The 25,808-nt window shown below is 40.2% G+C and overlaps 1 protein-coding gene across 4 annotated transcripts in view; it reads right to left on the bottom strand.

Moving 5' to 3' along the window:
* Nnt (nicotinamide nucleotide transhydrogenase) overlaps positions 1-25,808 on the bottom strand; it is a 90,057-nt gene that overhangs the window by 21,377 nt on the left and 42,872 nt on the right. For all 4 annotated transcript variants that reach the window (XM_076916191.1, XM_034523386.2, XM_034523384.2 and 1 more), the window contains exons 9-18: positions 24,883-25,074; positions 24,079-24,232; positions 21,235-21,396; positions 20,053-20,163; positions 18,868-19,013; positions 16,887-17,082; positions 15,584-15,817; positions 14,007-14,167; positions 11,843-12,022; positions 2,527-2,686 (exon numbers count right to left, since the gene is read on the bottom strand). In XM_076916191.1, the coding sequence (XP_076772306.1) occupies positions 2,527-2,686; positions 11,843-12,022; positions 14,007-14,167; positions 15,584-15,817; positions 16,887-17,082; positions 18,868-19,013; positions 20,053-20,163; positions 21,235-21,396; positions 24,079-24,232; positions 24,883-25,074 (1,696 nt within the window). The remainder of the gene's footprint in view (positions 1-2,526; positions 2,687-11,842; positions 12,023-14,006; positions 14,168-15,583; positions 15,818-16,886; positions 17,083-18,867; positions 19,014-20,052; positions 20,164-21,234; positions 21,397-24,078; positions 24,233-24,882; positions 25,075-25,808) is intronic.

Here is a 25,808-nt window from a genome sequence, read left to right as displayed (position 1 = left end):
GGCTTTGATACTTACTATTCTTCCTCTAATATCTTGACTAGTTTTTCTTCTTCTGTTCTCCTTCTTAAATAGTCACAGCTTCCTTTGAGGCTTTCGATTTGTCCCTACCTCAACATAAATCTTAGCTCACCCCAGGACTCAAGCAACTGTGCCAAGTCCTCCTGGGTCGACCTACAATTGAGCTCCCGTAAAGCATGTCACTGTCCAAACCTAACGCCTTCAAAGAAAAAGAACTGAAAACCCTTCTCCTCTAACTCTACTCCCATATTTAAATAAATAAAAAATGGTCCTTTCCACTTGAGGTTTGTAGAGGTATAACCAAGAATGTCCATCTCCTCCCTTCTCCCTTAACTCTAAAATTGTGTACACTGACCCACATCTGTTAATACTCTTCTAGTTCTTCTTGCCAAATGCCAACTCTTTGCTCTAGCTATAATCTCTGCTTTCTCCTGCCCACAACACCATCCATCCTCTAAGGCTCAAAACAATTCCTAACTTCCTTACAACCCTTCTTAGCTTCCTCTTTAGGGAAAAAAAATTGTCTACACAGTCCAGTTTGGCCACTGTCAGAAAACACTTGGCATTACTTATTTTCCTATCTGACTTCTAAACTGGGATAGACAGTCCCTGAAGGAAAGATACCACGTCCTGTCTATTGTCATACACTTACACACAGGTATAGCTTCTCAATAAGTCACTCCATTGCATTTTGGCTAGGACAACTCACTATGCAGGTATGTCCCATACATTGCAGTATATTCCCACATACTAACTGCCAACAGTAGTCTCAGCTCTGTAACAACCAAAATCTACCATCCAAATGTCTTAAAGAGTAATACTGCTTGTATTGAAGTGCATATTAAAATATCAAATTGGCCTTACATTTGTTATTTTTATAGGACTACACTCTCAACCAGTAAATTGCCCACGTGTCGAGTCAGTAGTCTTTCTTCATGGAAAACTCCCATAATGGCATGAGAGTTAAAATCTTAATCTGGCATTCTATGACAAACACAAAAAAAATCAAACCCAGTCATACACATTAGGAACCGTGACCAAAAGATATTTAGTGACTTGGCCTGTATTATACAGGCTGTTAGAGGCAAAATTAAGGACAAAAGTGACATATTGGGACTCCTGTGACAAGTTCTTTACAGTCCACCACTTTAACCAGCCAAAACTACAAGTACAAGATGAGCTCTTTCTTCTAAGTCATACTGTCTAAGATGATCAGGAACCACTCTCTAAGCCTGCATAATCCCTAACAACCATCTAGACATCTATCCTTACACCCACAGGGGACTGTAGTCCTCACCTCTCTTCACTTTGCAACCAATGGAGACCACTTCAGAAAACCCCAGAGATTCTTGATGAACTCATAAACAAATGGTTTTCAAAAAGAGACTAACATTTACTGGGTCTAACGAAAGATTCAGACACTTCCACATGCTATACCTAACTTAATACTACATATCCTAGAAGCAACAATAAGTAAGACTCAGCAATAGCTTACCATATGGACAGCAGCTCAAAACGATGGCTAGAATCCGCTACATCAATTGATTGACTATTTATGTTATTCTAAAATATTGATCTAACTGTATTATATAACTGTAGTGCCCAGTATTCTCACTCAATGACCATTTTATGGCTACTATCTCCGTTGTGTTTTCAAATAAGGAGGTCCCTGTGGCTAGACAGGCCATGGGCCCTATAGGAAAACTTGCTACTATTATGCCACTAAAGGAACATAGTATGAAGCTGACTTCTAAAGACTTATCTTTATTCCCATAGGTCAACGTATCTCTCACTCCTCATCTGTGAAGCTTCTACTTACACCATCATTAACAGAGTGACTCACAATTGCCCCAACTGCCTGGGGTGCAGAGAATAAAAGACAGAAAGCCGAGTTAAATGGAACATATTTACTACAGCCCAAGGCCCATATTTACTCTTCCCAAGACCCAGGGATTGTGGCAGAAAAAGCAGAAAGTATCAGTAGGAGTCAGAAGTGACAGATGACTACAAGGAAACTTCATCTTCTGGGCACAGCAGGGCAGCTGCTCACATAAATTCACAGTGGTTGTCACAGCACGCACAAAGCCTATGCAAGTCCAAGCCAGACTGAATCCCAATGGGAGGCAGTACATAATCCTGCTCCTATTGGCAACAGGTAGCTGCTAGAAAGGGGACCCTGGTAAGCCAACCATGCTCCAGTGGAAGACCACACATCCAATACAAATCCAATACAAATGCCCTTGATGAGTTCAGAAGAAAAAAGAAAGGTAGGTGAATAGAGAAGGAATGGATCTCAGAAGGACTGGCAATGAATATGATCCAAACCTGTATGAAATTCTCAAAGAACTAATAAAAAAAACCTTTAATGTGGAGGTTTCGATGTACCTTTTTCCTATCAATATAATCAATCACAACAGCCATTATATGTTGTTTCGTTTTTCTATGTTTTACTTTTGTGTGTGTGTGTGTGTGTGTGTGTGTGTGTGTGTGTGTGTGTGTGTGTTTTACCTGGAGTAATAACGATGCTGTTAGCTTCCCGGATCATCTCAACTGCATTGTCAAGGTTGATTTCTGTATGGGTGCCAGAAATTTCCATGGGTTTTCCACCAGCTGTTGAAGAAGTGCCATAGCCTCCAAGGATTACATTAGCCAGGGAGCGGTTCATTGCCTAAAGAGCAAAGTCAGCACCTATGAGAGTCGGATCCTTGGAATTCATTGAGAATAGCATAAATTGTATGTACATGAACTTCAACGTCATTGTAAAGGAATTTGTTTTAACTATTTAAAGAATTTTAGCCAGGGGTGGCTCCTAAAATCACTTGAAAACTTAAATAATGAGATATCTAAGAACCCTATCAATTTTCCAACCTGGTCAATTACACACTAATACGTTTTTAATATAACAAGAAAAGAAATATTTTAATGCAAATTGCATATAAAATATAGAAATTAATGAAATTTTGGATGTACTATTATCGTCTAGATACTGAATAACCAACTTCTCTCTATATATTTATATGAACTTTACCAGAGTGAAAGAGAATGAGAGATTTGCAAGAAGAAAATTTTTCATGAAAAGACCTTATCTATCTCTCCAGTAGATTCTGCTACTGTATCCAAGCTGTCAAAAGGCAGCCAGAGGAATCCAAATGATAATTACACATTTCATTTAGAACGCCACAGCTTTCTGCATTCAAGAAAGAAAAAACGGACACTCTTGCTTCCCAAATCTTTTACATGCCCATGAAATCTTACACCTGATTGTCACAGAAGCAGACAGACTCATCATTAGGATTCTAAAACACCTCGCCTGCAAGGAGGCGGATAAGCAAAGAGATGCACTCTTTCAGTCTGTGCCCACCCTTTTCTCTAGGAAGATAATCTCAGGAGAGAATTCAGAGAAAGCCATCTCTTACTCCAGGTGTGCTCACATATGATCACCATGAGTGAACCTTTGCAATGCCCCATTAGACTGTAAGACAGGAAGTGTTCTAATTTAGTGAAGAATGGCTTCAGGGGATGTGATGAAAGGGAGCGAGACTAGATGTTTTGAGGAACAAAACACATCTTAAGAATTCAAATTATTTAACTGTTTTAGTTAGAGTTCCTACTGCTGTGATAAAACACCATGACCAGAAGCACCTAGGGGAGGAAAGGGTGTATTTTGCCTACACTTCCACATCACAACTCATCACTGAGGAAATTCAAGGCAGGAACTGAGGCAGAAGAGAAGCCATAGAGGAAGATTGTTTATTGGCTTGTTCCGTATTTCGTGTTCGATCTGCTCATTTAGAACATCCAGGACCACCAGCCCAGGGGTGGCACCACCTACAGTGAACTGGGCTCTCCCACATGGATCACTAATCAAGAAAAATCCTCCACAGGCTTACCCACAGACCAGTCTGGTGGGGGCATTTTCTCGGTTGAGGTTTCTTCTTTCAAAATGACTCTTGCTTATATTAAGTTGACATACAACTAGCCAGCACACACACTATTCATGAGTCAGAGGCTTTTATATAATGAGTACTTCATGGGAAGAAAAAAAACTCTTTAAAATCTATTTTTTATGATTATAATACACCATATCACTTAAAGCTTACAGTTATCAATCTATTACTTTTTCAAAGATAATGCTCTATTTTAAAATTTTTTAAAGAAGCATCCAGAAATCTTCAATAATATCCCATCAGAAAAAAAGCAGGGTTATCCATACAACAATAACAAGGCCAGTGACAACCTTGTAGAGAGATTTATACAGCTGGGGAGGTCTAGCAATAAGAAAGAGGGAGATGGAATGTGGGAAATAGCCACACTTTAATAAATAACATAAATTTCAAAGATGATGGATAAGGGAATAAGAGAAATTTTGATGTTTTGAATTAACATCCTAATCCCAGCCGGGCAGAAAGTTTATAAACTTGTGAATAAAAAAAAACTGAAGCAGTCATAACTGGGACTCCCCAAACATTCAACTTTTGATGTCTATGAATCTTTTCCCGTTTTGATTACAAGATTCTGAGATTTAACTCTCAAAAGATGTGCTCTACTAAACTCTTGTCATTAAAAATTAAATTGAGAAGCCTATGGTGCAGGGGGGTGGGGGGGGAGTGGGCTGAAGAGATGGCTCTGTGGTTGAGTGATCATTGAGGAAGCATGAGGATAGAAGTTTAGATCCCAATTACCACCCCCCTACCCCCAAGAACTACACATGGTTCCACACAGTGCAACCTCGGTGAAGGGAACTGAGTTCCAGACTCAGCATGAGACCCTACCTCAAAGGATCAAGGCAGAGAATGAGAAAGGAAGACTCAGTGTCCTTTCTGCCCTCTATACACATAGGCCGTGCTCACCCTACACACCCATGTGCATATATCATACATGCACAAAACAACTCAGAGGTTGAAGGTCCCATTGCAGAGAACTTTTCTCCAATGGACAGAGAGTCCACTTTGCTTTACAGCAGAACCAGCAGAGCACAGGAGCACACAGTGCAGACAGGAGCATTATCATTCTAACTTGGCTTAAGAAAAAGCATTATTCCTCCTATAAAACAGAACAGGGGAGGAGGGAAGGATTTCTGAGGACATTTAATTAAAGTGCACTCACTTGGGATGGAGCTTGGGGAGAAAAAAAAAAAGTGGTTTAACAATCAAAATCTGCTTGTTAAACACATAAGCAGAATTATATCACCATTGTACTAACTCCAAGTGGTCTCTTAAAAATTACATTACTTTTCATCTCTTAATTTACTATTGCAACATTGTGTTCACAACAAATGTTTAGGGTTTACGGCTCTTCGATCCCCCTTCTTCTAGTCCCTTCCTTGTGTAATTCATGAGACTATCCTGTGGCCACTTATCCACAGATTGAGGGCTTCCTAGATTCTAAGAGAAAAAAAAAGGGGGGGTTGTCACACTGTTCAAGACTGTTCCTTTTGAGCTAATAAGTCCTCTAATGAAAGTTATGTTCTACATTAAAGAGATCATTAACTCCCATAATTCCAGCTACCCTGAAAGAAATTAGTCTGAAGACAAAAAGAAAGGTCATAAAAACACCCGAAACTGAAGCAACAGTAATATATACCATTTCGTGCTGTCTCTTGTCTCGATGTTCTGTAGATAACTGATCAATCATTCACAAAGAAAAAATAAAATAAAATAAAATAAAATAAAATAAAATAAAATAAAATCCTACTTGGCCTGGCTTTTCACTCACTTCATCACACTCTAACTCCAATGAAAAGAAAGATGAGAAAGATTTCTTTTCCCTTGTCTGAAAAAAAATGCTTTCCCAGTTTGGGAAGAGCTCCATTGTCCAGGCGGAGGGACTACAGAAGCGTAAGGACCTTGATGACTATAGCCTGGTGTGAAGCAAATCAGGGAAAATGTTGGCCTCTTTCCGTTTTTATTATATGGCTTGTTGTGTAACCCCAGCACTGGGCTCAGAGGATACCCAAAGGAATTCATGTCAGGACAAAACTTTGATTTTGGAGATTGTTGGTTAGTCACTTGGGGAGCATTCCATTTCCTCCCACACAATAAAACTACCCTGCTCTGGTTTGGACTTAACATATTTTGCTTCAATAAACACTAAAAAAGGCCAATATACTGGTACCATATGGACTCTAAATAGCATCTGCCTCTGTAACCTATTCATGGAGGCCTCCAAAGTAATAAATACATTAACGAGATAGTCCTTTACTGTCTTTTTATGAACACTCAAGGTTAATTTACCAAACACTGTGTTCATTTGACTAGGCTAGCTGGATCTGGCTTCATAGACACAAAGGTGTGCATCTTAAAACACATCCTATACAAGGTGAAATATTTCCCACCTCCAAAACCATTGTGGGGATCAAACAAGCTCATGTTTGTGAATGACTCGGCATTATTAAGATAGCTTTGAGCAGCCAACGTGTCATCATTTTTTCTATTCAAGGCTGCCTTGAGCTCTTAAGCACAACTCTTTTAAAAGTTTCTTATAATAAACCAGTACATGCTGCAAAATGGTGACGTGGGCACGGATGGGGATGTCAACTGTAAGAGAAATTTAGGATGAATCTACTTGAAATGCCTAAAGCTATGGTGGGCTTGTTTTTGATTGGTCACTCACTGGTTTGTAATTGCATGTGGAAGTGTGGGGAGAGATAGAAGGGACACACTGACAATAAGAGCTCAGCCTGTCAGCGTTTCAGAGATCAGTTCATCAGGATCAAAAGCCAACAGCAAGAGCCCACACCCTCAGACTGTTGCCTGGCACTGGTAAAAACCTAACAAAGGAACACTGCAACCACTGGTTCCAAACATCTCAGACTGTGGATTTGGAAATATTATGGTAGAGAAATATTATGGTAATAATATTTGGAAATATTATTATATGTTATATATATACATATATATAGCATATAATACAACATATGCTATATGTTATACTAATGTGTAAATGTTAAAAATATACTAGGTAGGAGGTCAAACATTAGAATAGCATAATGCATTACAAAGAGGATGAACACAAACTCAAGCGTCCAGAATTAGGATACTAAATGTTAACAGTTAAATGATGAATGGGAATCATGTCCTTTATTTTCCTTTGTCCTTTTCTAGTCTTCCAAACTCCCTACATCCTGTACTTTCATAACTGAGCTTCCTTTCTGAAATAGTGCCCTCATAGGTATAAGCTGACCTTGAAGTCTCTATGTCAGCCCAGCTGCACACAAAACTCATGGTCTCCTTACTTCAAGTGCTAGAGTTACACCCGTGTGCTGCTGTGCCTGGCTTGGGGCGGGGTTGGTTTGTTTGGTTGGTTTTTGTTTTTTGTTTTTACTGTATAGCCTTGGCTTGCTTGGTACACACTATATAGACCAGGTTGGCTCAAATTCAGAGATCTGCCTGCCTCTGTCTCTGCTTTCCCAGTTCTGAGATCAAAGTCAAGAACAACCATATCTGGCCTTGGAGTAGTCTTTTTTTATTAAGGCTTTCACTGTCCTTAAATCCAGGTGAACAGAAAAGTACTATCACAGAGTATTGATCCGATCTAACATGTTTATGGTCCCTGACAGCTATAAGGAGGTATTAGCATAAGAACTCAAATTAAAAAAAAACTACAAAGCGTTGATGGGGATGGCGTGTTTAAGGCAGTGGAATTAGAAAAGAAACAAAGACTAGGAAGATACCCTAACATGTAAAGGGCAGAACTAAGGGAGAAAGATGACATGGTTCAACAAGAACACACAGAGGAGAGTATGTCTAATGGGCACCTTTTACTGGGCAATTTGTTCTACGAAATTAAAAAGTTACCAAGGAGTTTCTGTAGGAACTACTGTGCTGATGGGCTACAACAACATGGAAGCTGAATAGGAAGAAAAAGACAAGATGTAAAAGACACACATCAGAAACTTGGAACATAAGTTAATATATACATACACACACATATATACATACATATATGTATATATGTATATACACATATATGTATATACACATATATGTACATATACACACACATATATATACACATATGTATACACATATATACATATATTAATATATATATTAAAGGAAGAAGGGTTAAAAATGGGAACAGTGCTCATGATGATGTCCCAAGAATTACATACAAATCCTTCTCCATAGCCTCCTATATCCATATGCCACTAGCATTGATAGAGTTCAAATATTTTGCCAGGTGTGAGTGTGCATGCCTGTAATTCCAGCATTCAGGAGGTTGAGGCAGGTTGGTCCATAGTTGAAGGCCAGCCTGGGCTAGATAGAAAGACTCTGTCTAAAATGAAAAACAAAATTTTTAGAAAAAAATAAAGCCAAATAATAAAAAAAAATAACTCAAAGCTCACAATTTGATTTTAAAACTCACTTTTCTGGCAAATCACCTTTAAATAATAATGAAAATCTGCTGCCCCCTGCTGGCCACTCAAATTCTCCAAATGATGAAAATGGTTCCTTTTCGAAGAAAACTGCATTTGTCAAGAACTAAGTACAACTTTTCTTTAAAGGTACTGGCAATTTAAACACCCCAGAGCCTTGAAGTTTTCAACAGGGTATAAAATTTCCAAATTCCAAGATTTTTAGAACTACATGGACTACATAATAATTGGACTGTCAAGCCCTGTGTTTTACAAGATGAGTAAAACCAGAAAAACACTTTTATTACAAAAAGATAACTCCAGTGTTTTAATTGTCATGATATCTCTCAATTAGAGCCAAGTAAAATGCTGAAATGCAAAAATGAAGGTTTTATGTAACCTGAAGTAACGAAAGAAGCCAGGTGTGGAGCAATCACCCTCATCCAAAAAGGCATGTTTTTGCACGACAGATGGAGACTATTACAGAGCTCCAGGGCTGGTCAAAGCACCGAGATTAAGTGACCATGTGACGCCCAACACCAAATGAAACATTTGCAATGCAAACCTAACACCTAAAACTCCTAAAACCAGAAGGGGAGGTGGAAACCTTGTAAGAGCCAGAAGATGGCTCCTGCTGCTAGACAGCGCCCCCTAGACATGACAAGGGGAACGCACCCATGAAATCTCAGCAATATGGTTGCCTGAACAAGACCCACATCACGACACCGGCTGTGTGCCAATGTGGATGGGGTAAGTTCCACAAGGTCCCACCTCTAGATGAAGATGGTCAATGGGTACTGAGAAAGGGAAAATCCACTTCCTCCAGGGAATCCCAAGTGGTCAGCCCTGGACACACGTATACATCAAGCATCACGAAACGGACTTGGTATGTTGTCTATGTGTATGCATGCATATATTACAGAAGAAAAAGCCATGAATTTGGGGGGAACATGGGACACAGATATATATACAAACAAAATACCCATACACAAAAACAATCTTTTTAATTTAAATAAATAAATAAATAAAAAATAAAGTGTAGCCAGACAGGCTTTTAATCCCAACACTCTGGAGGCAAAGGCAAGTGGATCTCTGAGTTTGAGGCCAGCCTAATCTACAAAGTGAGTTCTAGCGCAGCCAGGGCTACACAGAGAAACCCTATCTCAAAGAAAGGAAAAAAGAAATACATATATATAAGCACAGGGGTATATAATTGTCCTAAATATATTATTAAGGTATAACACATTAAGGTTACCTATAAAGCTATTTGTAAGCTTTGGGGTAGTTTTATTTAAGTGAGCATTTTTTTATCTAATTGTTCAGAGTTATACCTTACATACTCTTGGTAAAGATATAGTCACTGAATATAATGCAGAGGGTTTAAAAAAAAAAAAACTTGTTATAAAGCACTGCAAGTGGGCTTCAACAGTAATCCAAAACTTTCCTGTACGAGAATAAGAACAATAAACAAAAGTTTTCAGTCAAATTTAGAGTTATTTGCAAGATAATTTTGCTGTCAAAAAGAGAATTAACTAGAAACAAAAAGAAAAGTGGTATTTATGTTGCTACTTTTCTGTTCTGGATTCTTCTATTAAAGAAAGAATCGCATCCACCATAAATCTTTATGCTAGGCATTCTCATAGACAAGCAGGAGAAGCACAGGTCAGAACGAGCTGTCTGTAAACACACAGTAAGTATAGAAAGCCTCTCACAGTGAATGTATTTTGCTCACTCCTGTGGTTGAATTAGGGAAAGGCTGGAAGAATCTGAGGAGGAAGGTGACCCTGTAGGAGGACCAGCAGTCTCAACTAACCTGGACACCTGAGATCTCTCAGACACTGGACCACCAGGCAGGCAGCCTACACCAGCTGATATGAGACCCCCAGCACATATACAGCAGAGGACTGCAGGGTCTGGGTTCAGTCAGAGAAGTTGCACCTAACCTTCAAGAGACTGGAGGCCCCAGGGAGTTTAGGGGTCTGGTTGGATGGGGGGTGAGGAGTGGGGACATCCTCATGGAGACAGGGGGTGGGGAGGAGGTATGGGATGTGGAATAGTTGGAGGGAGGACCAGGGGTGGGAAATAAAATCTTGAGTGTAATGAAAGAAAGAAAGAAAGAAAGAAAGAAAGAAAGAAAGAAAGAAAGAAAGAAAGAAAGGAAGGAAGAAAGAAGACGGAAGGAAGGAAGGAAGGAAGGAAGGAAGGAAGGAAGGAAGAAAGAAAGAAAGAAAGAAAGAAAGAAAGAAGACGGAAGGAAGGAAGGAAGGAAGGAAGACAGACAGACAGACAGACAGACAGACAGACAGAAAGAAAGAAAGAAAGGAAGGAAGAAAAAAAAGTGTACAGATCAGGGAGACATTAAGTTCCACCCCTAACTGAGGAATTACTGGGAACCGATGGCCTCTCAGGGACTCAGAGTGGGAGCTGTAGTCCCAGAGAGGCTATCCATGCTCTGGCAGATTGCCCTACACCCATGAACACTAAGTGAACTTAGTGTGGGAAAAAAATTAAAATTGAAAATAAAAGCATATGAAGTTGAGAAGAAGCAGTGGCTAAGGAGATAGGAGGACAATGAAAAAAAGGATGATGGAGGTAGATTTTTTTCTTTTTGAGACAAAGGTCTCACTGTGTAACCCTGGCCAGGTTGGCCTCAAACTGAGTGCCCTGGCCCTGCCCCACCACCTCCTCCCAAATAGTTGGATTAAAGGCATATGCTATCACACCCATCAGGAGGGATGAATTTCATCAAAATACATATAGATAGAGAAATGAAATTTTCAAAGAGTAAAATAAAGCACATGAAAAATATCAAAGTTGTGCTATTCACAGGGATAAATCAACAAGTCAACTTAACTATGAAGTGCTGGGAAAAAATAAATCAACTGTATAATCCACATGGCAGATTATCATAAAGCCCCTTAAATAAGATTTTAGAGGCAGGGCCTTTCATGATTAAAAAGACAAGACTATAGTATGTAATATTCTAAAACTTAAGTGGAAGCTAGGTACAGCATATCAGCGCATTCCTATAATCCCAGCACTAAAGCAAGGAGGACCCATGGTTCTAATCCCAAATGCAAGGCCAGCCAGAGCTATGTAACAGGAGCCTGTCTCTCACCACAGAAAGACCAAAGGATTCTGAATTGAAAAATAGGTAAGGTCAGACAAGCACATACACAGTACTATACAAACAAAAAGGATGGGAAAAATCTAAACTAATAAATATTATATGTTACTCTCCAGATAGAGAAGGAAATTAGAAGAGTTTTACTTTTTAAGCTTTTCCTAACTCCTTGCAGTTGGATATCTTTGAGGCAGTCTTAGAAATTTCCTCTAAAAATTTCTGCTCATATTTCTGCTGAAAATGATGAAAACCAATAGCTTTATTTCTACTGCGAACAGAAGAAGGGGCAAGCACATCCGCGTCTCCAGATGGTTCCCTTTCTCTTTCGCACGTGCATTTCTTACCACACACATGATGTACGACAAGATGGCACCAGAGGAGCCGATGAGCGCGCCCACGATGGTCAGCAGGTTGTTGTTGAGCAGGAAACCCTCGGCACACAGAGCCCAGCCCGAGTAGCTGTTGAGCACAGTGATGACAACAGGCATGTCAGCACCGCCAATAGCAGCTGTCAAAGTCACACCCTAGCCAGAAAAAAAAAAATCAAAGGAGAACCCGACATGAGCACATGCAATCAAGCCTCTAACGTTCGACATCTTGGTTCTTAAACATTCTAACTTTGTAATCAATACCTATCCATATAAGATTTTGGTGATGACCAAGTCTCCCATACGATCAACTCTCATGGACATAGCAACTGTAAACATTTAGTCACCAGACCCAAAAATTCCCTAAATAAAAGAAGTGATGAAAACTGGCAGAAACTGGAAAGAAGTCTCCCTTGGAAAAACAAAATATACCAATGAGGGTCTTGATAGACCCAGCTCTTAATGACTTTAGTCTGAAGTCAGGACCCTGCTGGTATCAAGTGGAGGAGACAGAGCTAAGGCCATCAGTCCACAGGCTTACTTGTTTGATGATCCAGAGGACATGGATTTGGTGACAAAGACAGCTGGAAAGTGAAAAAGAAAAATCCTGCAAAGGAGCGGGCTAGGATGATTTGAAGGAGCCCCGAATGCTATCTATAAACACTACCCAAATCTCTGGTGAATACTTAAACTGTGGGTCAGGTGCCAAATGATTCTGATAAGGCTAAAATAACAAAGGGTTCCAGTTGTTAGACTATAAGAGAACTTCGGTTTAAGCAAGTTAGCTGCTCCATAACAAAAATAACATTAAAAAATTAAATTATAAATGGTTAGCAATATTTGAGATGAATACAACAAAATCCAATGCACCTAAACAAACAAAAAAAAAAAAAAAACATTAACAATGTCCATGATGCAATGCAAAGTTGTTAAATACAAGAAAGTAAAAAGGATGGGGGGATTTCTGCTACTCATTCTACATGCCCCTCCATTTCTGCTCTCTGTTTCTATGTGAGTATATAAGTCAAAAGCAATTAAAAGTATCTCTTGGGTTATGGGGATATTTTCATATTGGCTATAAATTCCTTTTAAACATATTCATCATTTCTCAAAAATGATGATTCTTTACATTTTAAATTTCTATATTATAAGTTTGATTATGGGGTCTTCCAACTTGATTAGATTAAAAATGCAAAAATTATTTTCTTTCATTTAAAATAAAACAAAGCAATCATTACCAGAGAAGATAGAAGGAAGATGGACTCAAAGGCACACAAAGAGAACTTCAAATCATTTTTCAGTGTCCTAAAGTGTCTGCACTGAAGCCATGGCCTAACTGTGTGATAGCTCATGAATAAGTTTCATTTGCATACTACATACCATGTGTTTCTGAATCAGAGTCAGTATTTGATAAGAAATGACTAGACATCTAACTCTGTGCTATAAATATTTTTTCTCACCTTAAAAATTAAAGACTAGCTACAAAGTATAAACCAGTCTAGAGGAATGTGAAGTGAGAATGTATAGAACTCCATGTAATAGCATCCTCTACTGATAAAAATCCCAAACTAAACACAGAGACAGAATCTCTGTTTATATCAATATATTATATGCAAAAGTCAGACAGGAGAGGAAGAGAAACCTCACCACAAAAAGGATGGATCCTCTCTCAGTGAATACAGGGCTTATTAACTGTCGCTCATTTTATATAATTATTGGATTCCATGTTATATCTTTCAAAAAACGTGAGAGCAAATTATGAGCTGTGACCACCTTACATATATTATATAGATTTCAAAGTAATATTCGTAGAATTTGTCACAGAGCAGGAGCTTACCAAACAGACTTTAAACCCTTGGCTTTTACAATTCCCGTTCACCAGCATGTTGACAGTATGAAAACCCCAGAACAATAAGGGTGGCAGATGTGATAACTCTTAAATAGTCAATTGACAGAACATGATTTTCTTCTTATACTTTTTAAACTTTCTATCTTCTAAAACGATGAGCATGTAGCCAATTGTTAGGCATGTTTCTTCCCTTGGGGATCTTGATGAGACAGAAGCATGACCAGACTGGAATCTAACAACAATTTCCAAGCTCTCCTCTCAGTACACACTTCTCCATCTCCTCAAACTTACCATGAGAGCAGAGAGTGCGGACACAGAGCCCAGACAGGTGATGCCCGTGGTAAAGCTAGGGTCAGCCATAAATGGGATTATTCCACCCACACTAGCAGCCAGCAAGCCTGCATTGAGTGCGTGCCTTCCGGGGAGCAGCAGAGGGGCTGACTTCAGAATACCTGGGCCAAAGCAGATCGTAGTCAGAACCTAGGGCGTGCAGTGGGAAACCCCACATGTCACTTAATCCTAAATTACCAAAATGTAATATCAGGATAATAGTATAGTACTTCAGATATCATTTTATAGCACCAGATATGAAACATTAAGGCATGTGAAGAGTTCTGCATGTAAAATATTAGCAGACTGTTTTTTGGGGGGTTGTTTTTTACTTTTATTTTTTAGTGGAGTGTGCTGGATGTCTTTACAATTTTGTTCAAATGACTGCAGAACCTGGAAAAGCTGTTGCTGCTATTGATGTATAACATACTGCTATTATTGGCCTTTTTATATAATTTGAATTTTTAGAAACTTTAGCTGTGCTGTCAACTTTGGAGAAAAGTATTCCAGTTTACTGTGTTGAGTTGGCGTTGTACAGAAATTAACAGTCATATAGGTCTAGAAATGTTGAACTCAATTTTTTCCCATTTGTACAGGGGTAACGCACTGTATTAAATATGTAATGTTTTATCTACATGGGTTTGATTAGAAAACTAATAAAGTATTCTCTAAATGATGAAAAAAATTAGCAGAGACAGGAAAATATAGTTCAACTTAACTGCATTTTTCCCTACATTGACCACATACTTTGTCATGGAATCTTAAAAGCTGACTTTTTTTTTTCCCTGTATGACCAACACAAAAGTTGTCAAGAACGGTTTTGTTTATTTACAACTTCAATACAGAGTTCTGGGACGTTAGCATTTCCAATGCTATCAACTGAACCCCAGGGAAAGAACCCCTGTTCGCTTTTTCTAAAGAAAAAGCCCAAGACAAGAATGTCTTAGACTTGAAGTTCATTTGTGATTTTTTTTTAAGCTTAATGAACGTTTCTCCCATTTAATAACTTTATTATAAAGAGGCAAAAACTTATTTTTACATCACAAATGAGTCTCTCTCGAGGGACTCAGCTTCCATTTTCATGATTCCACACTGCAGCAGTGACATTTGCCGTGGCAAAATGCTAAAGCGCGCGCTGGTTTTCAGAATGAGTTCCATTAACCAAAGTCATCCAGTAAGCATGTCTCTACTCTAGGAAACACGAGTTCATTTCTGCAGACAATATATAGTCATCTCTGAACGAAGGGTGCGGAGTTGTTATTTCATTCATACATATTATCAAATATCTATTAATGTCTACAAATTGTTGTGTACTAATTTCTATTATTACCTGCCTGCAAAAAAAATTGTCACAAAGCTTAGACCCTTTAAGAATTAAGATGAATCATCATTTTGAGAGGAAAATCTTTTACATGTGTCTGAGTGCTACACGAATCACTTCTCCTGAAGGTTTCTACCCTGAAGGGGTTTTCTACAATTGAGACAGACCCATGGATACTCTGAAAAATAGACATTTCCCTATACGTTTTATCACTTACCCTGTAATTTTCCGTAGGCAACAAGAGACCCACTAAAGGTGACTCCGCCGATGTAAGTGCCAAGGTAAGCCACAATCTTGGTGAGATTTGATGTGGCGTCCATTGCAAAATGTGGATACTCTACAATGTACTCAGCCATGCAAGTAAGCACTGCTGCCAAACCCACTAAACTGTGGAAAGCAGCGACTAGCTGAGGCAGGTCAGAAATCTGGATCCGCTTTGCGATCGCCAGTCCTATTGGAGAACACAAAGGTCAAAGACAGAGTAAACTTGACAGACCTCTAGAAAACAAGCAATAAAAACAGAGTTTACATCACTGTCACAAATGAACATTACCCGGTTCCCAGTATGGACTAAATACTCCTACAAGGACAGTGTGGAAGGAAAAATACTGACTATATGCGTATCGTGTCAAAATAGCTCCTTTTCTCGCCTCATCTAGCCAACATGAAATAACAGTGTACACTATCAGTGCATACCTCCTCTCTCACGGACTCCAGATACACCCTGAGACAAAAGCTTGTGAAGGCTGCTTAAAGCTCCAGTACATCACCTTTTAAGTCCTTATGACGCACGCGTCTGCACTGAGTAGCTATCCCACTCTTGCTGGCCAGTGCTTGCACCTATGCCCATCACTAACTGATGGAATTTTGAGGAAAACAAAAATTAAGCTTGGGTTTCAGATAAGTAGAGATAAATTCCCTAATTCTGAAGGGTTTTCACAGGGGTAGTAAGGAGATACAAGGAGTGGGATTTGAACACTTGTTGAAGATCACAGGTAAGCAGTTTCCCACCAGGAACATACACACTATAACTATTCTCCTTCAAATGTCTTTCTCAGAGAACCAAAGGACCCACAGCTTTCCAGAGGAAGTATAAAAAGCAGCCTAAATGCTCTGCTGGGAAATATGTATCAACCAGATCACAGAAGCAGAGATGCATATACGAGTTTATATAAAGGTGAAGGGTACAACTTTCAAGTAATAAAATATACAGTGGATGGGGTACTTATGAAGGCTGGAAGATGGTATCAGATCCCCGGAACCTGGAGTTACAGGTGACTGTGAGCTGCCTAATATGGGTGCTGGGAACTGAACTCAGATCCTCTGGAAGAGCAGAAAGAACTCCTAACCACTGCGCCAGCTCTCCAGCCCCAACATATGCAGTATTCTTCATTCCAAGTTCCAAAAAGATTATTGACTTTTCATAGCATGACTTTGTTAACTTTTGCTAAGCTCCCATACCTGTAGCAAACCTAGAATTTTCAACCAATAAGCACAGTTCCCACATAAACATCGCTCACCGATGGTGCCACCCATGGCCATTGCTCCAGACATCTGAGCTAACAGCTGTGGGTCCGGCTTCAGGCCTCCAAGGGTGGCTGCCAGGCCTCCCGCAACCCCAATCATGCCCAAGGCATTGCCGAGTCGAGCTGTTCCCTGAGTGGAAAGGCCGCCCAGGGCCCCAACACAGCAGAGGCCTGAGCCCAGGTACATCATCTTTGCAAAGGAAAGAAGAGAAAGAGATTATTTTTTAAAAAGCTTTGGTTGGTTGGCTCAGGGAAGGCCTCCCTTGTGGAACATGACTCTCTAAGGACAATTTAAATTCAGACAGTTGACAGACCCGAATTCTTCTGGCAACACTTCAAAAGAGTTTCCCATCCATTAGGAGAATAAAAACATTACATACTTTATATTGTACTTAGAATTATGTCATTTATACAAACTGGTTGTCTTCTAGATTTGATAGCATGCAAATATATATACATGAAGTACCTAAATTTAACTGCTGTTAGATTTGAAAACAGTAAACACGTCTAAATGCTATAAAATAACCAATCCACATCACTGGTGCCATGAATTGTGTAGATGCCTTACTTATATCGTAACAGTCTCATGAAAGCCGCGTGAGGAAAACCCACTGTCCTCACTTATAAAAGGGTTAAGTGAAGCCTTAGGGGTTACATAACTGCCCCAAGATAAGATCAGAAAGTAGAAAATCTCAAATTTAGATGCGAGTCTTAGACTTCCAGCCTCAACTCTCCTCGAGAAATATCTTGGCACTCTGGTAACACTCCACACTGGGAGCACAGAAGAAACCAAGAGAGACAGCATTTTTTTTTTTTTCTGCCGTCAGACAAATTGAGCTCCAGTGGCATTCACTGGAAAGCAATGTAAAATACATAACTCACAGAAAAGCCTCGGCTCGTTTTATATTTCATTAAGAACTTTCAAAGTTCAAACCTAATTATTCTATTCTTACGATACAGCATAAGACTCTGTGTGCGCATGTCTGTGTATGTGTGCAGGAAGACAGTGTGTGCGCATGTCCGTTTACGGGTGCAGGTCAGAAGACAGTGTGTGCGCATGTCCGTTTACGGGTGCAGGTCAGAAGACAACCTCTGTATCCTTTCTCGGGTGCCATTCTCCTTTGTTCTTTGAAACAACGTTTTTTCACTTTCCAGGAGATGACCATGTTAGCTATTCCTCCCGGCCATCAAACCCAGGGATCTGCTTGTCTCTGCCTCCCCAGTGGTAGGACTACAGTACCATGTCCAGTGTTTTCTACACAGGTTTTGTGAATCAAATGTATGACCTCATGTTTGTACAGCAAGTGTCTCTACCAACTGGCCTATCTCCCTACCCCTACAACAGTTGTCCTCAACCTATAGGCTGCGACCTTTTGGGGTTCAAATGACCCACTGGGGTCACCTAAGACCATCAGAAAACAGAGATATTTACATTATAGTGCATAATAGTAGCAAAATGACAGTTATGAAGTGGCAATGAAAATAACTTTATGGTTGGGGGGGTGTCACCACAAAATAAGGAACAGTATTAGAGGGTCACAGCATTAGGAAGCTTGAGAACCACTGCCCTACAACATAAAAATGTTAAATTCTATATTGTCATAAGTGTATTGCATAATGTCTTTTGTTAACAAGCAGTGGTTGTGATACATTTGTAGAGAAGGGAAGTGCAAACATTTTCAAATTGATAACTGGTTACTCTACTGTGTCCTTACAACAATCCACCCAGGCACACAAGGAAGGTACTAATGGTCTTTTTGCATGCGAAAACCTTAAAAACTAACACATAAGCCTACATCAGCTCCTCAACCTTAGGACACCTGGATGGTCTGTTTCGAACAGGTTGTTTCCAGGTCACCAGTGTATTTGCTGATGGAGTCGTATTTTCTCGATACTTTGAATTCTGCTAGCAACATTAATTCTAAAAGGGATAAAGACACACTAGTAGAAATGAAAACTGTCAAAGGTCTCTTACTTCTTCAATGTTATAGCCACCATAGAGAGCAGCTAAATATCCACCCACAAAGGTGCCACCAGGCAGCAGATATAGGTAATTGTATTCTGGAGGGTCTGTGGGTCGCTTGAACATGTCCAACATTCTCTGAGTCACCAGGAAACCACCTTAGCGAAGCAAGAGAAACACAACCAGGCAAGAGGTGTCACATCAGACAGCATGGCTTTTTTTTAATACGCTACAATATCTTTATTTTAAGTATATTTTTATCACCAAGTATTACAAAGTGGTATTATTTCAAGTAATAGTTGGACCCACAAAAGCAAAAACCACTGTATAATTAAAGCCAGTTCCCTTAGGATGGATGAAGTATGGGGAACCCTAACCCCAGTTAGGAAGAAAACTTGCTATCAGAATGTAGGGCCAACTGTTTCTGCATGACTAAAAGCAAATAGCCATTTAAAGGCTTGAAAATACAAAGGGTCAAAGGTCAGCATTTTTCTCTGATAGGTTACTCTGTTTATCAAACTCTGTAACACATGATAAAGAACACATACTGTGTCAACAGTCACCAGGTCCCTTGGATCCACTAAGAAATTTTTAGTTATAAAATAGCATCAGATGAGTGTCATGAGTGAGTGATGTGCTAGCCTTTCAGTTTTGGGGAACACACAACAGTCGTGATAAGGCAGTAGACTACAGTCTTATCTGCAGCTGCACCCATTTACAGATGGCACAGTGACAGCGAAAGTCAACATTATCCGAAACTATGCATTCCACTACTTCCCAGTTAGCTTCTAGCAGGACATCACTATGTAGCTGGGGGTATGGAGGGATTGTTTCTTTATTAATACAGTTTCTAGCCATTACAGATAGGCAAGATAGTTGACTTTCCTTCAAAAGGAACATTTGTGGTCTGAGAAAAGTCATTTTTAAAGGGACAGTTACATTCTTAAACTCAGAAAGTCTACTTTATACAACTTGATATTTGCTTCCTATGTCTATGACAAAAACAGCAGTCTGAGTTCTTCCCTCCTCCTCCTCCTCCTCCTCTTCCTCCTCTTCCTCTTCCTCTTCCTCCCCCTCTTCTTCCTCCTCCCTCCTTTTCCTCCTTTCCCTCCTCCTCTTCCTCCCCTTCCTCCCCTCTTCTTCCTCTCCCCCTCCTCTTCCTCCTCTCCCTCCTCCTCCTCCTCCTCTTCTTCCTACCTGCAATGTTGACTGACGATATGAATGTAGCAAGAGCAGCAAGACTCTGGGAAGTTGTGGTGGGATAAAAATGCCCTCCCATCAATGCCAGCCCACCAACCGCAGTCAAACCTAGAAAGAAAACATCACCATGATTATAAAAAAAAAAAAAAAAAAAAAAGTACAGTAACCTCTCCAAATCCAACATGAAAACAAAATGTTTGTCACACCAGGATCCAATATCCAAAGACAAGGCAGCCTTCTTACAACTTCGTTAAAATGGGAAGAGCAATCTTCCTGATCAAAACCATGGACGATGTGCTTGTGCATCTTTCTTACTAGAAGTACTATCGAGGGGAAAGGTGAACACACCTTGCTTCCTTTGGGAGAAGGATCTGACCTTCAGCTTTCTAGCTGTGTTCTCAGAGTGACGAGTCAGCAAAGTCACTAGAGCACGGCTTATAAGGAAAGTGACTGTGAAAGATACCCTGAAACCAAACCAGAAGGAACTAATCATGGTCGATAGATACTGATCAGGCTGCCGCCAATTTGAGCTTTCCTGTATGTAGCACATTTTGAAACTGGACGTGCTCCCTGCAGAAATCCTAGGTGCTATGCCTAGGACATTCCAAGAGATAATCATGCCCTTGATCATGTTGGCTACTTAGATGGGGCTCGTTCCCTCACATCTAAGCCATCGCTGGATGTCAAAGAGGACAGCTCCATGCAGTTACATGTACTGCGATGTGAGCTCTCACCAAAGATGTCTGGTACCATTCCTTGACAAGCTGGTCATCATAGTCAACCAAAGCCACATGCAGCCTACTCTAGCCTTGCTAGACTCAATGTTGAGTTGATTCTAAGGAGAGATCCTAAAGTTGTCGTAACTGATTCTGTGAAACGCTCTCTGGTTTTACATTTCACCAGTGGAGTCCTTTCCTTAAAGTACATGATAATTGAAAGAAATACTAATGGAGCCACACTGTTGGAAATGGGGATGCAGGAAGGACCGACACATTCTACGGCATCCTCCTTGATAAGCCCACTCACCGCTGGGGGTCCCCAGGTCACTACAGTGGTTGCTGTAGACACCAGGGTTCATGCTTTGACAGTGAACTTTATAAAGTTCATTATCTAGCTCCTCCGAGAGCTGACAAGGCCAATACGGCCTGAGAAGTGGAAAGGAAGAAGCGAAGGACAAACCTGAGATGGCATTGGTCACAGACATCAATGGTGAGTGGAGAGCAGGCGTCACACCCCAGACAGTGTGGTAACCAATAATGCCGGCCAGGCCAAAAGTGGTCACCATCTGAGAAAAGGCTAGATTAGGGGCCACGATGCCCAAACCTAGCATCCCAGTGAGACCTAGAGGGAGAGAGAGAGAGAGACTTAAGATGGCCTGCAATGACCTCAGGAAAATTAGAAATACTTGCTCATGCAAATACGCACACTACAGAATAGCGTTTTAAATTCTGTTCCCCTGCCAATGATGAGCAGACCTTCAAGACACCTGACCATTAAGATGCAAGGGAGATGACAAACAAAAATCTACCTTTCTGACCACTCCCCCGAAGCAAAATGCAAAGATTTATGAGTCGCCTTCTTAACAATATGCGCATTTCCCCATGCCTAACTTTGTCCTCGGCTCTGTTTTTACCGTTTACTGGCAGGATCACATGTGTTTATACAAGCATTTTTATTCCAGAATTACAGGCCTACAGAAGAGCTACAGAGTGCCTTCTACTCAGGCGGGATATAACCTTTACAAGACAGGACTTTTATGAGGCCAATTTCATGTCACTCTCAGTTGTGGCTGAGAGAGGTTTTTCAAAGACCAGGAAGAACTTCATTCACTCCAGCACCTCCCCAAAACATATGGCTTCCACCCACCCAGCCCAGAACAGAAATGTTGCAATTGCTCCTGAAGCTGGACTGGACTGCTGGCCAGGGCAGTCAGCTCCAGCCTCAACACCAAATCAGCAAACAGAGTTTTACAAAGAAAAGCGGGGGGGGGGGGAAACTACAAATTAAATTAAGAATGTGAAGAATACAAACAGTCCGCTCCGAACATACATCTTTAATTATCGCCTTCCTTAATAACAAACATGTGGACGGCTGCTCTGCAGCAGAAGAAAGGGTTACCTACTGGTCAGTAAAAACAGAAACACTGGTCTGCGGGGAGCCAGAAGGGCCCTTTCCTGAAGAAGAGGCCTTGGTTTCTTGGCAGTACCTAATACCTTATCAGTGGCATAGCTGAATGAACAGCCATGAAATAACATTAATTTTACTTTGAGGTGGCCATTAGTTTGTTTGTTTACTTGCTTGTTTGTTTGTGTGTTGGTTTTTCAAGACAGCACTGGCTGTCTTAGAACTCACTATGTAGACCAGGCTGGGCTTGAACTTAGACATCTACCTGTCCCTGCCTCCCCAGTGCTGGGATTAAAGGTGTGCTGCCCTGCTGCCCAGCAAGTAGAGTTTCCTACTCATAGTATTTCAAAAGTTCTAACACATGGCTTGTTGAACCTCTGGAGAAGAGCCAGATAAATTTTCTGGCTTTCCAGTTAATGAGAAGACGCTCTGTTATATAGAGCTATGGTTAGCCAGACTTTGTTAAGTCAGATTGAGTCACTTAAGGCCTCGTTCTGCTGCTTGCTAGTGACCTGTTTGTAGACAAGCTATGTAGCTCTCTGTTCTTCAGTGTCTCATCCATAACATTATTGACCCTCTGTGTCTTGATCTTTTAAAAAAGAATATAATAGTATTCCCCCACTACTGAGCTTTCCTAAGGCATAAATGAACTAAGGTGTACGAAGCATGGAGCAGAATGCCTGGTGCTCGTTAACTGCCAGCCTCTGCTCTGATCTTATGATCAGAAAGTACTAACTCGGCAAAATATACAGTGCTCCGTGTTGGGCAAAGTCACAGAGATTATAACATGTTGGAAGGTTTTCTTAGCAACTCTTTAATTATCTACCAGAAATCCCTCACCTCAATAAGTATGACAGAAACCTAGAAAAATAAATCATCCTATACGCCCCGCCCCCTTTTCTTCTGCATCTCAAAGAGAAATGGAGACAGTCCATGCCTAGGAAACACCCATGAACAATGCAATCATTCAATTCCTTTTTTTTTTTTTTTAAACAAGGGAGTGCAAGTAGGGACACTACCCTGTCTACTCCTGCTGAGCCTCGCTCTTTGGTCAAGGAGAGTTACACATATGGCTTTAAAACATCTGGGCTCACATGGGAATTCAGGGAATGCTGAGCCTACAAGAATCCTGTGTGCCTGCTGCTGCTCCCTTAATTCGTTATAGTTTGCTTTTGTTTTGTTTTTGCTTTGACGCTAAGCAGATCTAAGCATGTGTAATTCCTTCTATGAGGAAGAAAGCAATTTCCAATCAAAAACCCGCATTTTGGCAATACGTGGCCAGAACAAAGATGTCTCGCTCTTTTATGGTAATTCTTCAGTGATTTCCCAAAGATGAATCTTAAAAAACTTACAGTCAGTTACAAAGAAAGAAATTAAAATTGAAATATTAAACCTTTTTAGTAGGTAACTTAGAATGTTAGTCTAAAATGCAAGGCTATCCTTTACCTCATACTGTTTATAATTCAAACGAGCATTTGGTTCCTAAGTCTTATCCAATTATATAATAGCCACAGCTAATGGTTTATAAAGCACAAAAAGACCTTAGATTTACCTACATTTGACAGCAGCACACCCTGACACTCACTGTTACTCAATAGCTTTGATATAGGTAATATTGGTGACTATACAGAAGACGTTTCCTATAAGATGTATCAATACTCTATGTGTCATTCCATGCTTCACTCCAGTACTTAACACAGTGCCCGAGTTATTTTGGGTAATCATTGTGGTCTCCAAGTCCACAGAGGAGGAACAGGTAATGTGGTAAAGTCAGACCTATTAGGTCCAATACAATAGAATCCAAAGAGTAGTAACAGTATTCCAATTATTTATTGTGCTAATTAACATACTACATACAAAGTTCAACCAGTGCAAAGTCTTAATAACTGTGATCCCCACCTGCTGAGTACACAGATGCTGTCGTCAGTGTCTTCGTGTACATGGAGACGGTGCCTGCTTTCTCCGCTTCCAGCTCAGCCACGGTCTTCTGTTTGACTGGGGCTTCTTCAGGAATATTTTTTGGTGGGGGAGCTGGGAAAATCACATTGCCATCCTAACCAATATTAAGGGATAATATTTTTTAATGTCAAATTGCATTTCAAAATGACTTACAGAAGAGAGTGCATGCTGAAAACCTGTCAATATAACTTTAATGTGTACAAATTCATATAATTTACAAAATGGGTATATAAGTGAATAATGTTTGTGTTGGCACGCATGTAATTTTTATATGTCTGGAGCAAATATAGAATAATACTGCTCATCGGGCAGTGGTGGTGCACGCCTTTAATCCCAGCACTTGGGAGGCAAAAGCAAGCGGATTTCTGAGTTCGAGGCCAGCCTGGTCTATAGAGTGAGTTCTAGGACAGCCAAGGTTACACAGAGAAACCCTGCCTCAAAAAACCAAAAAAAAAAAAAGAATACTGCTCAAATCCTGAAAAGTAAGTACATGGGAAGAACAATTGATTTTTACTTTATTAAATTTCTTCTGCCCCTGGTTTTCAAAAGTGATGTGTTTCTAATGACTCATACATACTTGAGTCTTTGAAATGCTTCCCTTAAATCATTCTCTGTTTTTACACAATTTCCATCGACCTGCCAATGCTTTGTTCAAACACCTCACTATTCCACAATGGAATTCTTCAAGGACACAAGTCCTAAGTCCAGGTTACAGTAAGAACACAGGAAGAAGGGGACATCTACCTTCATCACCACCGTCCCTCGAATGACGTGACTCATGGTACCAAAGTCAAAGTCATCCTTCACTTCAAAGTGGAAATTGTCCTTGTCGGGGCTGATGGCCTTCAGGAGTTTGGTGATGTTGTTGGAATAGAGAGTGCTGGCCTGAGTGGCCATTCGGCTGGGAAGGTCTGTGTAGCCAATGTGAGTAATTCCCTGAAAGGAAAGGCATATTGTTACAAAGGTGACACTTCTATTCTCTCTAAAACAGTTCTCATGCACAGTTGAGGCTCCATTTAGAAAGTACCTATCTTTGTAGATATAGATATATATGCATATATACTTACAAACATAAACACACCTTTTTAGAATTTTCTTTTTTTTTTTTTTTTTTTTTTTTTTTTTTTTTTTGTTTTTCGAGACAGGGTTTCTCTGTGTAGCCCTGGCTGTCCTGGAACTCACTCTGTAGACCACGCTGGCCTCGAACTCAGAAATCCGCTTGCTTTTGCCTCCCAAGTGCTGGGATTAAAGGCGTGCGCCACCACCGCCCGGCCAACACACCTTTTTAAATGACCTTTAATTATTCCCATTTTTTAAAATCTTTTTCATGGTTTTTATTTTTAAACTTTCAGACTTCAATTTTTCCAAATACTTAAGGGAATATACAGACAGCCCTTACTGAGGACTTCCACTCTGTGGAAGAATACTTGCCTGCATTCGTGAGGCCCTGAGTGTGATTCCCAGCACTTAAAAAAAAGACATTTTAAAGGAGCAGGGAGACCTTCAATCAGGGGATGGGAATAGGACCCAGGAAGCACTGGAGGAAGGACTGTAGAGTCAAATGGTCCAATACAGTATTATGTGTGCATTGAATTCTCAAGGGACTAGTAAAAAACATTTTTTAAACCTCACCAACCACTAAATATCAGAATGCAGAGGCAAGAGATGCT

The sequence above is a fragment of the Arvicanthis niloticus genome, chromosome 19 (genome assembly GCF_011762505.2).
Source record: "Arvicanthis niloticus isolate mArvNil1 chromosome 19, mArvNil1.pat.X, whole genome shotgun sequence".
In the NCBI taxonomy this organism is placed as follows: Eukaryota; Metazoa; Chordata; class Mammalia; order Rodentia; family Muridae; genus Arvicanthis; species Arvicanthis niloticus.
This window is presented reverse-complemented; position numbering and strand designations above follow the sequence as displayed.